Below are 16,837 nucleotides of genomic sequence, written 5' to 3'. Positions count from 1 at the left end.
CCTGCTCTTCCCCTCCGTCAATCACTTTGCCAATGAGCTCCAAGCACAACGCAGTCTCCATTATATATGAGGGGATAACAGTTAAAGCATAGGCACATGCACACCCTGCATCTGCTAAATAACAGGAAGGAAAAAGATCAAAGGCAAAAGAAATGAGGGAAATGGTAAGTTAATGCTGCCAGTGAAGCATTAGGGTTTTCTAATACAAGAGGAAAGAGCAAGGCATACCTCTACATAGTCGGAATGAAATTATTTTCCAAGAGTAACAGAAGGACTCCCAAGCTTCTCACAGAAATGATGAAAGATTAAAGGATCCATTAGTAGAAATCTAACTTTGTTAAGAGATAGATTAGATTATAAACTGAAACTACAGAATAGAGACAGGAAGAAAGAAGCCTCTCTCCTCTAACTGTTGAAGTAAAATAAAACATGAGGTAGTACTTCATATCAGGGAAATGATTTATCACTTTAGTAACTGTCCTGATCTGAGCTCAGTGATTTAAAACAATTTTTTTTGCATTATTAATTTTTACTTGTATAAGTAATATGTAAACACATTTGGTTTTTAAAAATTTAAATATTACAAGTAATGATAGTAAGTCCTTGATTACTTCCACCCTACCACCTTAGCCCCCAGGTAATCACTGTCTGATGTGTCTCCTTCCCAAAGTCTTCTGTATATTCACAGGCACTGTGGACTGTAACATAAAAGATATCCCCTCCATATGTTGTTCTACAACTTTGGTTTCTCACCCAACAGTATGTCTTAGAGCTCTATTCATGTTGATACATATAGATCTGGCTTATTCCTTTTAATGGCTTCATGATGTTCCACCCTATGAAAATACCTCCATTTATATTGGTATTCCCCTATGAACGTATATTTAGGTTCTCTCCAATTTTTCACCATCACAAACACTCCTCTAAAGACTGTTCTTATACAAGCCTCCTTGAGTATTTTACACAATCGTTTCTCTAGAAACCAAAGTTGGGAACCAGGGTGTACATTTTTATTTTCAATACACACGACTGGTGCTTCTCCAAGATGGCTATATCAATTTATAGCCCTACCTGCAGTTGAATAGTGTGCTGGTCATGTTTTCTTGTTGTTTTAATTTGCATTTCCCTGATAGCTAATGAGATTGAGTACCATTTCATAGGCATAATGGCCATTTTTATATCTTCTTTTGTGACTTGCCTCTTTAGATTTTTTTGTCCATTCATTTATTGAGTTACTTTTTCATTTTTGTATGGATTCATAGTTTATTTTCTATTCTGAACATTAATCCTTTGCCTGCTGTTGGATTACAAATTGTTTTTCACAGTCCATTGCTCATTTTTGAACTGTCTGTGATGTCTTTTCTAGTACAAAAATTTTAAAATATGATATAATCAAAGTGATCATTCTTATTCCTTACTGCTTTTGCTTTTGATGTCTTTTTAAAGAAGGCCTTCCCTAACCCCACAAGACATAATTACATTATGCTAAGTTTTCTTGTAATTGTTCTGTTCTAATGATCTGTTTGTTTTTCCTGTTTCATTGACCACAGAGCTTAATTGTAAAGTGACTTATTTACAAGCTTTCAACAAAGAGGGAAAGGCGAAATGGGTCAGATTGTCCTTTGTGCCTTTGTTCTTCTGGACCTCAGAGGAAATCACTGACACAGAGAGCGGCTGACTATTGCAGTTACAGGGAGTTAACCAGTTGCTAAACTCCTGGAATCTAACCTCTCTTGCTCTCATTTTAGCTTTGACAGGAAGAGTGCTCCATCAAAAAGGGCTACAAACTAATGGCATCTGGTTTAGGACTGTTAATGCATTTATCCAGAGAAGCACTGTTTTTAATTGTATTTAGGATATATTGTTAATCCTATGTTGAATGCACATTCTGATATAAGTAGATTTTTGTGAGTGACCTGGACAATCCAAACTTTCATTATAACAGTGCTCTGAGAAAATAAATCCAAGTTGCAAAACCAGATGTGAACCTTTGGATATAAGTCTTAGCGCTAAATTCACTTACAACATCCCTAAGACATAACCATAAGCAGAGACTGTGCACTGTCAAGGCAAAATCAATAGAAACAGTGCCTGACTCTAGAAATTATTTTACTTTACAGTTAGCAAAAGGTAAAATAATAAAGTAAAATTTTTTTAATGCTCCAGAATTTTTATCCTAAAAATGAACACCTTAAAAAAAATGGAGTAGAGTCACTGCTACTTCAGAACCCTCACCTTCTCCTTTCCCTGTGCATCTAGAGGCAGGCCATATCTTTTTTTTATTTTTGGATCCCTAGACTCTAGCTCAGTAACTTGCACATAGTAGAGCCCTCACCCCAAATATATACTTGTGTATATAGAGAATTACTAAATTTAAAATAATTTTATTTTATTGGCCCTTTCTCTTTGTTTTGTTGACCCAATTCAGTTACCCATTTTATTTATCAGACTTGACTCTCCAGGTGACTTTTAACTATTGACAAAAATCTACTCTCAAAAAAATAAGATGTTATATCATTTGGGATCTTCAAAAAATGTGCTGTAGACTCTAGGCCAGGAGTCCTTGTCCATTTTTATGACATGGACACCTCTGGTGTGCTGGTGAAGCTGATGCATCCATCTGTAGAAAAATGTTTGAAACTACCTAAAATAAAATACATAGGATTACAAAAGAAACCAGTTATTTTGAAACACAGTTATCAAAATATTATAAAGATCAAATCTGTAATGGTGATATGCAAGCTTGCTTGTTAATGCATTAAGATTTAGTGGTGGGACAAATAACACTGTACTAGTGATGCATACAAACAATATTTTAAGATATCTGCCCTAATTAATGCAATACAAAAGTATCTGTGATTTATATCATTGGCAAAGTCACAGGTATTGTTAACAGTGGTTGCCTATATTCATATTTAAAGAAGATGCTAAATTTCAATTTGAAGTTAGTGACCGTAAGGATGTACTTTATTTCTTCGATCTAAGCTCACACAAAGCCTGATTTCTATCCATGGCTATAACCCCTGCTGCAGTGGATATTCCAAAAAAAGATCTTCCAAAAACATTTTGATCAATTTTGATCAATTAATGATCTGTTTGTTTTTCCTGTTTCATTGACCACAGAGCTTAATTGTAAAGTGACTTATTTACAAGCTTTCAACACAGAGGGTTGTGCAATGCCAGGGCCTGCACTGAAGCTGATTTTGAAAGTTTTGGTTTTCGTATTACTAACTCAAGGGGATTTATTTTTATTGCTCACTAGCCCAGTTGAAAAAACAGCAATGGAAAAGTTCCCTTGACTTGACTATTTGCAGCCTGTTGTAGTGTAATATAAACAATGTGTGTGTATGTGTTTATAATTATTATTATTTCAAGAAGGAATGGAATGATTCAAGTCTTGATTTAGGGTCAGATGATCACCCAAATTCCAGGGTGGGGGATGGAAGAAAATCTATAGTTCAATACCTTACAAAAATAAATACTCACCAGCTATGTTTTTAGTAAGAGCCTAGAGGCAATGCCAAATGCAACAAATAATAATATAGGATGGTGACCCTTACACTAATGAAAACCACCATTCCAAAAAGTTAGATGACCCTGAACCCAGTTAAAATCACAAAGAAAAGAATTCTCCAGCATTTGAGCTCATTTCCAAAATGAAAGACTACCAGCCTGATGTGTGGGAAGAATGTTATTCTCCAGGATTGAAGAGACCTGGATTCAAATCCCAACTATGGCATGTAACCATAGCCTTAGGCAAATTACTTAACCTGTGTTTCAGTTTCTTCACCTGTAAAATGGGCCTACAAATGCCTACCCCTTAGGATTGTGTATGTATATAAATATTCAATGAGGTAATATATATAAATTTCTTGACAGGAAGTAGATATACAAAAAATGCTAGTGCTCCACCCCACCACTTTACCAAAGCATGCCGAAGTTGGGTGGAGTTGTTTTAAGGAAATAACTCTAGAAGTTTAACTGTTGTGTTTAGGAGACAAGGATTAGCAGTGCATCATCAGAACTTAATTCATAACCTTATTTTCACACTGAGTTCTCATATCAGTAAATCATACCTATGCATAGAGTGATTGCCATATACCTATTTGGAGAACTGATCAAAAATTCTACCAGGTTTCAGTTGAAGAGTTGGTAACAATGACCATATCAGACAAATTGATTCTCTATAAAGGAGAAGTCATGTTTTGCCTTTTTTTATTTATGTAGTTTTTAAAAGCAAAGCTAAATTTTACAAAAGCAAAAAAATTCAATCAAGGACAGTTAAGAAGTCATTCATTTTAAATAACAACTTACTCAGCACCTACAATGTTCCTGACATTGTTCTAAGCTCTAGGGCTTCAGACAGCAGACAAGGACCTACCCTCATGAAGTTTCCACTACAGTGTCTTCAAATTTTCTTTGATGTCTTTAACCCTGAGTACTGGTAGCACTTCATGATGAAGCCAATGAGTCTGAAGCAAATGGGACTCAGCACTGGGAAGGGGAAATCCAGGCATAATAAAGATAATCTGATTCTCTTGAGTCCAGATTTCTAGTTCCAATGGGCCACACTTACAATGAAGAGGACTTACTGAAATGCATGGAGTTATTCTGAATCCTCAGTAAATATTCAGCTGTCAGAATAAGAACAAGAAGTTCCCCTGCTTTTGTATTAGCATTCTTTTCCGTATGGAACCAATTTCTTGAAATATCCTCAAGAGCATATCTCACTTATGTGACTCTCGCAACTTGAAAGCAGACCATAATATAATGATTTAGAATTTTCGAACTGGTCTAGGGGATTAACATTCTCATCCCAGTGCCCTCATAAACCTCAAACCCTAGATTCAGTTCCGTGCTCACTCACAGACTTGGGAACTTCTCTAGAGCTCAGCTTCCTCTTCTGTAAAACGAGAAGGACAGCGGCACCTGTCAGAGTTGGCCAACTGCTATAGCAATCAACTCAAAATATCAATGGCCTGACACAGTAAAATCTTATTTCTTGCTAGAATCATAGTCCAGTCCTGGTTGATAGGGTAGCCTGATTCTCCCCCATCAGTCAGGGTCCTGGGCTTCATAATTACATGGTTCTGGAATCTTCTCTAGTCTTGTTCTCTGCATTCATTTGTTGAATGAGGAAAGAGAGAAGGTGTGGGAGACTGCGTGGGTTTTGTTTTCTAGGCAGGCCTACTAGGGGCTTCCACCCCCTCTGTCCACATTGCAATGCTCAGTCTCAAGGCTACCCCTATCTGCTGGGAGGCTGGGGAATGTACCCTGTGCACCCTGGAGGAAGAGGACATAGAGTTTGGGGAACACATAGTAGACTTCAGCACAGTACTTAATTCAGAAGATTGTTTGGAGGATTTGGTGAATTAATCTACATAAAAACTCATAAAGACCATTGGATTGATAAGTATTAGACTCTTACCTTTATGTTATCTGCAGAGGTGACTATGAAAAAAACTTTAAAGCTGCCCATACTCTTTACCCCATTTACCAAGCATCTTAATCTAGAGTCATTTTAGACATATTTTGGGTAACTGAGAGGTGTGGGCAAGGAGAAGAGGCCATCTTTTCATAATACACTCCCAAATAATACTGGTCCTCATGGTTACCTTTCCCAGCATAAGCTCATTGTATTATTAAATGATGTCTAAAGTGTGTGACCTTAAGCTCTGAAAGAAGCTGAGATTCACCAGATGGGCTCATACAAGCTGCCACAGAGTGATTTCTTCTAAACAGGGTAAATCAGATCATGTCAACATCCACTTAAAACCCTTCACTGTCTTTCCATTGACTTTAGACTAAAATCTAAATGCTTTATACAGAGTTTGTATCCCCCATCCCACATCCCAGGATCAGCCCTGCCTCCCTCTCCAGACTCATTTCACAAGGTTCTCTCTCCCTCTCCATTCATTCTTTCATTCAACAGCTGTTTACCTAGTCTCTGTTGTAGCCACTGGGGATACTGCAGTAAAACAATGCCCCTCCCCCTGTGGTGGGATACGGCAGCTTAGTGTGACCCCAGTCACAAGTGGTTGCCTCTGTGGCTTGGCGCTCACTACTCTGTTCCCCCAGCCTGGCTCATAGAGGCCATGCAGAACAGTCACTAAGCCCACAATTACTCCCTCACACCATGCCGTATGCATTCTTTATAGCATGGCACCATCTGGAAAATCCTTTTGCTCATTTGCATTTGTTGTCTCTCTTCCTCTACCACACTGCAGTTCCCATGAGGGCAAAGATTTTGTTTATCTAATTCACTGTAGTATTCTCCATCCCTGTTTTCCTGACACAAAGCAGAACCTCAGTAAATATCTGTTGACTGAATGGTTTTGTTTTGTTTTGTTTTGTTTTAAGATTTTTTATTTATTTATTCATGAGAAACAGAGAGAGAGAGAGAGAGAAGCAGGCTCCCAAGGAGCAGGGAGCCCAATGCGGGACTCGATCCCAGGACCCTGGGATCATAACCTGAGCCGAAGGCAGACGCTTAACCATCTGAGCCACCCAGGCACCCTTGACTGAATGGTTTAAGGAATGAATGAACTGACTGGCAGCAGCCAACGTATCTGGTGGTGGCCCTTGGGTCTGGGGAGGAAGTGTGAGCTCCATTGTCCTTCCTGATAGCCTGTGCTCACCTTTCCCCTTTCTGACCGTGGTTTTGTAGGGAATGACACCACTCCACTGGGCAGCTTTCCACAACCGGCCTCAACACACTCAAATGCTGCTGAAGAAGGGAGCAGACCCTACTCTTGTGGATAAAGACTTTAAAACAGCTCTCCACTGGGCAGTCCAGGTGAGAAATTGGCCGGTAAACCTGTTTCCAGTTTAGATGGTATAAAGCAATGTTACAAGTTCTCTGAGTGTGTCAGACCTGAAAGGTGGAATTATCAAAGGTGCAGCCACTGCACTGATGTGGAGATTATATGTGTGCTAGAGCAAGGAAGATTCATGCTGCCTTCCTCCCGTCCCTTCAGAACCAAAGGGCGACAGCAAACCTGTCCCTTTGGAGGATTTGGGTGCATCAGTTGGGGAGAAGAAACCCCACCAAGATACAGAGGGGGAAGAGAGCCTGCTTTGGCTGTTTTATACACACACACACACACACACACACGACATGCATACACACAATACCTCTCTTGCTTGCTCTCTTTCTCTCTCCATCCCCATTCTTGCTAAGTAGCTCATGGTGCACCAGGATAAACCTTCAAAGTTTTATTAGGAAAATCCCTTCAAAGTCTTTGGACCATAACTCTCTTCTTCCAAATCCTCCAAAGCAGAGTTATTCCAGGTGACCCTGAGTTCTGTGCTGAGCAATGAAAATCATGCCTCTTAACACTATCCCATGATCACAAAAGGGAGTCTATCTCAGAACACATGACCAAAAAAATCAGAATAGGCCCCAGAAATCTATAGCCCAAAGAGGGGGAAAGTGAGAATAAGGTGAAAGAATGCCCATAGCTCACATTTATTGACGTGTTTTCTATTTTAGAAGAATAGATTAATTCAGAGTTATCTACTCCATCCTTCAGAGGAGAGTAGTATTATGCATCGTTTCAACAAACTTGCCAGCCCATTCTGTCTTTTGATACCCAAGCAGAGACCCCTCCACTGTTCATCTTCATCAGCCTTGCTGAGCTGCGGCCGGGATCCTTGTGAGAGGGGTTTCTGCCTGCCCTGCCCACGGTTTCACCCAGTTGTTTCACGTGCCAAGCATGCCAGAGACGGGCACCTGGCACTTTCAGGCCTGAGGTAAAATTGAAACAGAAGTGATTTGGAAACTGCTCTGGTTTTGTCCCTCCAACTTTGGCTGTTCAGTTACTCTGTACCGCGACTAGCTCTGGGCAAGACTGCAAAGTGAGCAAAACTGGTTTTGTTCTCGCCACCTGCTGTAGCCTCCTCCTACCTACTTTCAGTATCTAATCTCCCACCCCGTCCCCCCTCATGCCCGTCCCTGCCCGGGGCCCCGTCCTCTGGCTGGGTCACCATATGTGCTGGTGCTCAGCTGAGGTGGGAGTGGTCTCCAAATCAAGCATTTCCTGTGTTCACCCTCATCACCCTTGCATTCTGATTCTGCAGATCTGGGATGGGGCTCACATCTCTGCTCCCACGGCCTCCACCCTGCCCACAATGTAGAGCTACTGCTCTGGTCCCGGCCTTGCAGTGGAACCAGCCGCAGTGCTTGTAAAATGATAGGTTCCCAGGCCCCACTCCAGACCTTCTGATTTGGACTCTTCAGGGGTGGGAACCCCTTCTCTTATCCTCAAAGAGGCCGTTTGGCAAAATGAAAAGAACACTCAGTACTCAACTCAGAAAATCTGTTGGCATTGACAGACCTGGTTTTGATCTGAGAAAAATCACCAATCCCTCTTGGCATAACTCTCAGTGTGTCTTTGGGGTATGAATGAGAGTGTGCATATGACAGCAATATGTAATGTGCTAGGTAATTAGAATAGATAACCGTTTTTGTTATGGTTCCTGATTTCCTCCACAACAGCTTAATTATCATACCCACATCTTCTTATACGTTCTCTCTACTAAATGATAGAGCTTTTAACCTGCTACATTGATCGCAGTCCTGTCTGCACTTTAAAATTATCTGAAGAGCTTTTAAGCAATACTGATATGCAAGTCCCACACCCTTAGATTTTCAGCCGTTCTGGGGTAGAGCCCAGGTATCCATATTTTTTTAAAGCTTCCCTTCACCCCAGGAGATTGTAATGTGCACCGAGGGTTGAAAACTGCTGTGATAAATGAATTCATGTTAATGGGTGCTAAAACCTTATCTACTCCTACCTAAGATATTTGCATTTTGACCATGATTTGGTGTAAGCATACTGCGTCATTCATTTATTTACTCAATTGCTTAATATATATTTCTTGAGCACCTACTGTGTTTCTGGCATTGCGGGTAAAAAGGACTAACAAGAGAGGTCTCTTCTAAAACCCCTACAACTGTATGAAATATGCTATGTGTGAGTGTGTGAATATGTTAGCAAACTTTTTTCTGAGGAAGTCATTCACGACTTTCTTCAATTCCTCAGTGAGGATTGGTGACTACCCCTAAAAGGTTCAGAGTCACACTTGTAGGAGAACCATGCACCCTCTCTGTCCTTGTGGTTAGCAGTGAAATTCAGAAGTGGTGTGTCCTGCCCTTTAATCTGTAAAGAAGACTAAGGGTAATTCCAAATGTCAGCTGAAACCATGATTACACTTGCCTCCTTTAGCCTTCTGGTTCATTTATAGCACAGGACCAGCATTGTGCTCCTTTTACGGTTTTTCCACATGAATGAGTCTATTTCCCGTTGTCATTTATTCCTTTCCCCCAACTTCCTGCTTTTCTCTTGGACCATATGAGCCCATGTTTAAAGCTATAGCACTTTAAAATAATAAAGCCTCTGTATTTCACCCAGATAACCAGGCAGGAAGGATTGGAAACATTAGGCCCATGAAGTGATTTGGGGTTGGGCTTCTGCCCCATCTCTCAGGGGCCTTGGTAGCTGATAATGCCCTCCTGTGAGCCCGTTGCCCTCATTCACCTCTCCTGTCTGCCCAGGAGACCCTGCAGAAGTTCAGTCCCCCATCTTTTTCTTCCTCTCTTCCTCAGAAAGCCCATTGTATCAACTATCATTCTATTCAGAAGATTCTCAAACCTGACCTCTCTCTGAAACTCTAGACTCACATTTCTAGCTCTCTTGGGCATCTCCACATCATTTCCCAGGTACTTCAAACTGGACATGTCCAAACTTAACCCATGGTCTTCCCTTCCCATCACATTCTCGTCCTTGTAGTAGCCCAAGCCAAAGGGCTTTGCATGGTCCACACTCCTTCCTTATCACCCTTCATATCTAGTTGGTTATCAAGACCCCTCAATTCTACCTCCTCAGCTCTCACATCTCTGTCACTTCCTTTCCGTCCCCACTGTACAGGTCAGGGTCACAGCAGGAAACATAGCCCAGTCATGATGGGATAAATTGGGCAGAAGTTCCTGAAGAGGCTATTCGAATACCACAGCAGGTTGCCATTAGGGCATATGGGCCTAAGAGTGCATGGGAAGGGGTGGTTACTAAGACACAGCAAAAGATGGAGCTGTAGGGGAGGTCCCAGGACAGTAGGTGTAGCCTTTGATGGAATGACCAAACCTTGGCCCGGCAGAGAGAGAACTGAACGATAAATACCCTAATCTCTGTCCTCCTACACCCATCTCCTGTCATTGTCACTCATTGGCCAAACCCAACCAGAAGCCATAGGGCAAGGGAGCCCATTTGATGCAATTCATACAGGCTAGAGGGAAGAGCAGGATGGAAAAAGATGGGAGAGTAAACCCAGAAGAGCAAATGGAGACAATTTTGCACACCTACTGTCACTTTCTTAGATCAAGCTTCTACCATCTCTCATCTGAACAGTTTCAGGATCTGTATTCCTACTTTCAGCCCTTTCCTTGTCCCTTCTATTCTCACATTGCCACCAAGGTTTTTTTCTACAAATTCCAAAGGAATGTATGAACACAATTGTTATTCCACCAGAACAGTTATTATGGTCACTGTTGGGCCTTGGCTCAAAAACTTTTAGTGAGTTCCATTTTTTGGTACAGAACAAACTCCCTGGGCTGGCATTGGGGGTAAAAAGGACTAACAAGACAGGTCCCTTCTAAAACCGCTACAACTGTATGAAATAGGCTATGTGTGAGTGTGTGAATATGTTAGCAAACTTTTTTCTGAGGAGGTCATCCATGACTTTCTTCAATTCCTCAGTGAGGATCAGTGACTACCCCTAAAAGGTTGTAAACAAACATTCCCTACGCCCCACCCACTTCCTGACATCTCCTCTTCAGCCCATATAGGCTTTACTCCAATCATACTGAAATATGAATGATCTCTTCAATACATCACAGAGATTCATTCTGTCTGCACCTTAGTCACCCTCTTCTGTTTTGGTGAAACCCTTCTTGCACTTCTCACATCATCCCTTCCACCTGAAGAATTTCTGCTTATTCTTTCTTATTCCTGAAGACCCAACCGAATGCCACCTTCTTTGTTGAGCTCCCTTTCAGAATTGTTCCCTCTGAGTTGCCCATCTAGTACTTTCTTATGTCTAGGACTGGTGTTGCAAGCAGTGAAATGGCTGATTCTTCCCTTCTAGACTATGTGCTTAAGGGCAATGTGCTTATAGTTTGTCAGGCTTGTTTTACTCATTTATTTATTGTTCAGCAAATATTTATTGAGAGTTACTCTCTGCTAGGCTTCATTTCAGCAGAAAGATTCCCAGTCAGACATTTAGCAAGGACAAGAGAGAGTCCTCCTGGAGATTTCCATCTTGTCAGACAGCCAGTAGAATTTAGCCCCTTTCTACACACTAACACAGCAAGAAAGGAGATTTTTTTTTCCTCTACAGTATTAGAGAACCTATGAAATGAAGTAGCTCAGCAGTGGAGGGTCAGCATGCCTCATGCCCCATCCCCCCCAATTTCTGTCTTGCCCTAGCTCTCCAGGGCAGTCAGCCCCAGGCTTTGGGGTACAGTGGCCTCTGGAGTCAGGCCAAGCAGTAAAGCTTGTGTCCAAAGGGGCTAAGCATGAAGATGGTTCAGACTTTAGGCTATTAGGTATCTTTTTTCTCTGGTTAGCCCCAGGCTCTCAACTCTCAAATGTTCACCTTGTGTAGACTGGTAGATGTTCCCTCGAAGCTGTATTCCCAGCCTGATGCATCTGGCTCTGGCTTATGACCTAAAATCCTAGCCTCCCATTTATCTGGTCACCGTCATGCAACAAGTGATGCAAATGGGCCACTGCTTCCAAGAGAAGGAGGGAGGTTGGAGTTCCCTCTAAGAAGAAGCCACAATAGTACTAATTCTCCAGACATGTGTTAGCAAATAACCAACTCAATCAAAATCTCCCACTAAGACCCTTTGGAAGGTCTTCTAGAATAAAAAGCATCTGCAGTCAGAACATTGGAATCTTGTTTTTTAGCAGTCTGCCTGCAGCAAAATTATTATATATTAGTTCAACTTTGTGTGTGTGTGTGTGTGTGTGTGTGTGTGTGGCAAGGTCTTTAAGAGTGTTTGAGAATTCAAGACAATTCTGACACTGTGTCTCTGGAGATGGCATCAGGTTCCACAGGTGAAGGGTTCAGTCCTACAAAGCTGCACCTCATGCCCCACTTCAGACACCAGTCTCAAGGAGGCTGTTATCTGTGCTTCTGACTGGCCAGCTACAGATTGGAAGTGCCAATGACCTCCTCCTTAGATTCAATTAATTTGCTGGAGTGGCTCAAAGAACTCAGGCAAACACTAACATTTACCATTTTATGAAAGGATATGATAAAGCATAGGAATCAACAGCCAGTTAAAGGGATACATAGGGTGAGGTCCCAAAGAAAGGAACTTCTGTCCTCATGGATTTTGGGGTCTGGCTTGGTAGCACATGGAAACCTTCTGGTTCCCCAAGCATGGAAGCTCTCTGAGAAGGGCCTAAAAGTTGCCCTCTTGGGTTTTTATGGAGGCTTCACAACACGGTCATGATTAAGTAAGTCCTGGGCCATGGGCTGATTCAACCTCTAGCCCCTCTCCCCTCCTTGGAGGTTTTGGGTGGGGCTACTGACAGCTCCAACCCTCTAATCACATGGTTGGCCCTCCTGGCAACCAGCCCCACCCTTGGTGGGGTCCAAAAGTCACCTTCTTTAATAACAAGACACCCCTTTCACCTTTATGGCTCTGAAGCATTTTCAGGAATCTGAATGACCATATATATATTTTTTATAAATCATTATATCACACAAGGCTTCTTATGGACCCTCCCTCATGAGGTATAAAGTGACAATGACTAGCACTATAGTCCCCAGCAGTTTTCAGAGCACATGAAGGCAACTGTATGAATTATCCATGAACAGAAACAGAACAAGTACGACAGAAAACGGAGAAACAAATCCACAATCTTCATCTGGTCATCCAGTGCAGGATTCCAGGGCTCCATAAGAATAGGACCTGTACAATATTGTTAGTTCCCCTGTTTAATGACATTTCTCCCAAGGGGAAGCCCCGCTCTCCTTTCTTCCTGAGGGCTCTTTCGGGCACCATCCCATTCCTTCTGGTGCTTCTTGGTCTCTGTAACCCCCTTTGGCCTCCCAAGCCTAGAGCCTACCTTTGCCTGACACAGCCAGCTTGCCAAGGAGGAAATGCGATTACCAGGAAACCGGTGAGCCAAGGCCCCAGCGCACAGACTAGTGCTCTCTCGGGCCCCTCAAATTCCTCTGAGGGTGCACCGTGGCAACCCTCAGAGCAGAGGCTTTTAAAGACCTCGTGTTTCACTCTGAAAAAGGTCTCATTTGGCCAGGCACACATCATTGCTATTGCTGTTGCAGCCTAAACAGGAGTTTTTTACTTTCGTTTCTCCACTACGAATATGAAAGATCAAATAAACAGACGGGGTTCCTTTTTATCAGAGACAGAATGGTGTAGCTGTGAAGCACAAGGGCTCTGCAGACAGACTGTCTGTCCTGCTACGTCACTTCTTGGCTGTCACCCTGGGCAAGTTACTTAACCCGTGTGCCGCCATATTCTGCTCTACGAAATGGGCATGAGAGGAGGATCTACCCCACAGGGTTATTGTCAGGATGAAATGAACTGGTGCGTGAAAATGCTTGGAACAGTGCCAGGCACACAATGTTCACTCGGTAAAGACAGCTTTTCCCATTATTTCTGGGAGTATCTTCTTATCAGAGAAAAGAAGATACAGTGACAGTGTTGTGTAAGTGAGAGCTAGGTGTAGAGACAAAGAAGTTCCCTGGAAAATTCAGGACAGAGGCCTTTTGGAGGAAAAAGATAAGAGGTTGGAGTTCTGGAGTGTGTGACCCTTCAGCTCCCAGGGGAGCTGCTGACGGGTCCAGAAGAGGCAGGTGCAGAGGTCCTGGGAAGCAGCCCAGGTGTCAGTGTTGCCACTTCCAAAATGGCTGCTCTCAGGGTCAGGAGAGGAGGAAGGCACAGGGTGAGGAGATTTTGTTTTTTCTGTCTGTGCTTGACGCTCCCTCTTCCACTCAAAGGGAGAACTGTGACAGGGCATTTTGCCCTTGGAATCACCTTGGCAACTTGAATTCCTTTGCTCTTCCAGGAGATTGTAAACAAAATAAATTTACTGAACTGACTGAACTCTTTGCTTCTGTTTTCCTTCTCAAATGGTTGGTACTTTTTTTAAAAGGTGTCAGTGTTGGCGGTGGGGGTGGGGGCTCTTGATTGTTTTAGATGTATTTTAGACTCCTTCAAAATATGTTTAACATCAGGTGAAAGAATCTTAGAAAAGTTGATAAAGCAGGCACAAAAGCTTGGATGTGTTCAGTGTAGCTGACTTCTGGTAACAGGCATGCCATCGCACTTCACCAGTTGATCCAAATAATTTAAAGTCATTAGAGACAATGGGAAGATGGAGGGAGGAGGTGGAAAGAGGGGGTTTGAGTGGAGGAGAAGGAGGAAGCTTGTGGGTAGGGACCGCTTAATGGGCATGTGACCAATACAGCCCTAGTGGGCCCCATGCTCAGAAGGGAGCCCTGTGCTTGGGTATAGTGCTTTGTGGTGGCCATCTGGAAATTCTCATTAATTTTATCTTTGAATTTTTGTTTTGTTAGTGAGGTCAGATAGGACAGTGGCACCGTGGCTCCCAGTATCTTCCTCCCTGCCTCCCTAGGACAAACTCTCAGCCCCCTGGCAAGGGGTCTGGACACAGACTTGGGGAGGGTCAGGATCAAGCATATGCCTGGTTGCAAGAGGGGTCCTTAGACACCCATGAGGGTTTGCTCTAATGGGTGAGAATCTCCAGCCCAAAGGAGCACAACACTAAATAACAAATAAAAATCACTGTGACATGTCAAGAAAGACACCAAGAAGGAATAAGCTTGTGCCCTGCTGTGTAAACAGAGGGCTCCATATTTTCATTTTGCCCTGAGCCCCACACATGATGTATCTGGCCCTGGTTGTAGCATTTAACACCCACTCAGCACTCTTCCTGAGAGCTGTGACGGCTCCTGGCCCTTGGTCCTGCAAGAGGTTTCAGGACTGTTGTCAGCTGCTGTCCCCTTATGCACTGGAAGCACAATCCAGGGGTCACAGTGTAATGGCTCATTGTGAAGCCAGCAGCCAGCTGAGTAATGGGAAATCCGGAGAGCCAGAGAGCCCAGAGTGCAAATAGACAAGGGAGGGAAAGGAAGAGGAAAGGTGAAATGAATGAGTGTTATTCCATGGAACTGTGAAAACTGACTCAAGTTCTAGAACGCAACCTTGGGGGTACATTAACAGGGTAACAAAGTGGGAAGAAGATCAACAGGAAATTTTACATGGAAAAATGTATCTGGAGGTAGCCGCTGAACAATGTTTGAAGCATATCAGAATTACAGCTTTTTAAAAAAAATCTAACTCTCTCTCTTGCCCGGGTCTCTGACCCCAGCATGCTGGGTTTCCAGAATAACAACTTGCCTCTCCCATTTCCTTAACTTGCTCTGTATGCCTCCGAGGGACCTCCATTCCACCCATAAGTCCTAGTGCATGGAGTTCCAAGGTCTCTCTGAGGATTCAGAGAAAATTCAAATGCTAATGAATTATTTGGATCGTTTTATGATCTTTCCAGAGATACCAGGAGAATCTGAAAGATAAAACTTTTTATTGTATGATATAAAATGAGAATTTCTTTCATTCGCCCCTGAAGATTTATTGTCATCTTACATTGCAAATGCTCATGCAATGTTTTTTTGATTTTTCAGGTCAATAAAAGGTATTCAAACCCGTAATATGCAGATTTTACTCACCTGTTTGTGCAATCTGAAGAGATGTAGGACACTCTCGAGGAAGAATTGGTGGCTTTTAAGGCTGGAACAGTTTACTAAAAAGAGGGTATAATAGCCTCCCTTCAAAGATAAAAAGTTTATTAGATCTGTATAGAGAGATAGGCCCAATTTACATGGTTGCCTGAAGTTCTTTCTTTCTCGTATTTGTTGATTTCTTTATTGATTAGCTACTTAATTATGATCCATTTCCTTTCACCAAGGAGTTTTGGAGATTAAATTTCATGCAATTTGTAGCCATTTGACCATTACTGGATCATCTTGGTCATCATTATGCCACCAGTGTGAGTACTTCTCATGGTCATTTTGTTAACATGAGAATTCACTCTTCCAGCTTCTCAGGGGTCTGCCTCTGCCACAGGCGGGGAAAGAAAGCACAGAGATTTGAGCAGCAAGTTGCTGGGTAGGTAGCCCCTGCTTGGACCAGCTCCAACGTCAGTCAACTATTCCTGTATTTAACTGAAGTCCTTCTTAGCTGGCTAATCGTAGAAGACAGCTTAGCTCTTTGGGGAAACAAAAATCCCGGCAGTGACAAGAGGCTAGTGGGAATGTGTAGGAGGGTTTGATAAAATGTGTTTTCTTCCCTTTTTTTTTCCTTTTCTTTTTGCATTTGTTTTCCTCTTCGTATTTTATCTCAACATGTGTAGAGAGGGAAGAGCGCCGGGCTGGACCTCATGAACTCCCTTTGACCTCTCTTCCCCAGAGTGGAAACAGAACCCTGTGCTCCATCATCCTGAGCCACCACCAGGGTCCGTCCATCATCAACTACGACGACGAGAGTGGGAAGACATGCGCGCACATTGCCGCAGCCGCGGGCTTCAGTGACATCATTAATGAGCTGGCCAGAGTGCCTGAGTGTAACCTGCAGGCTCTGGATGTGGACGACAGGTATTTGTGGCCACTCAGGACGTGTTGGGGACTACCAGTCATCTTGTCCAAAAGCTAATCTTAGAATAAAGAACATGGTGAAGGGGTTATCCTATATGAGTATCTCCTCACTGCCAGTAATGTTTAC

The 16,837-nt window shown here is 42.6% G+C and overlaps 1 protein-coding gene across 1 annotated transcript in view; it reads left to right on the top strand.

Annotated features, from left to right (window-relative positions):
- ANKRD55 (ankyrin repeat domain 55) overlaps positions 1-16,837 on the top strand; it is a 267,455-nt gene that overhangs the window by 232,269 nt on the left and 18,349 nt on the right. Inside the window, exons 11-12 of the mRNA XM_035014447.1 lie at positions 6,668-6,796; positions 16,526-16,710. Coding sequence (XP_034870338.1) covers positions 6,668-6,796; positions 16,526-16,710 — 314 coding nt within the window. The remainder of the gene's footprint in view (positions 1-6,667; positions 6,797-16,525; positions 16,711-16,837) is intronic.

Source organism: Mirounga leonina, unplaced genomic scaffold, assembly GCF_011800145.1.
Source record: "Mirounga leonina isolate KUSES-001 unplaced genomic scaffold, KU_Mleo_1.0 Mir_168, whole genome shotgun sequence".
NCBI lineage: Eukaryota > Metazoa > Chordata > Mammalia > Carnivora > Phocidae > Mirounga > Mirounga leonina.
This window is presented reverse-complemented; position numbering and strand designations above follow the sequence as displayed.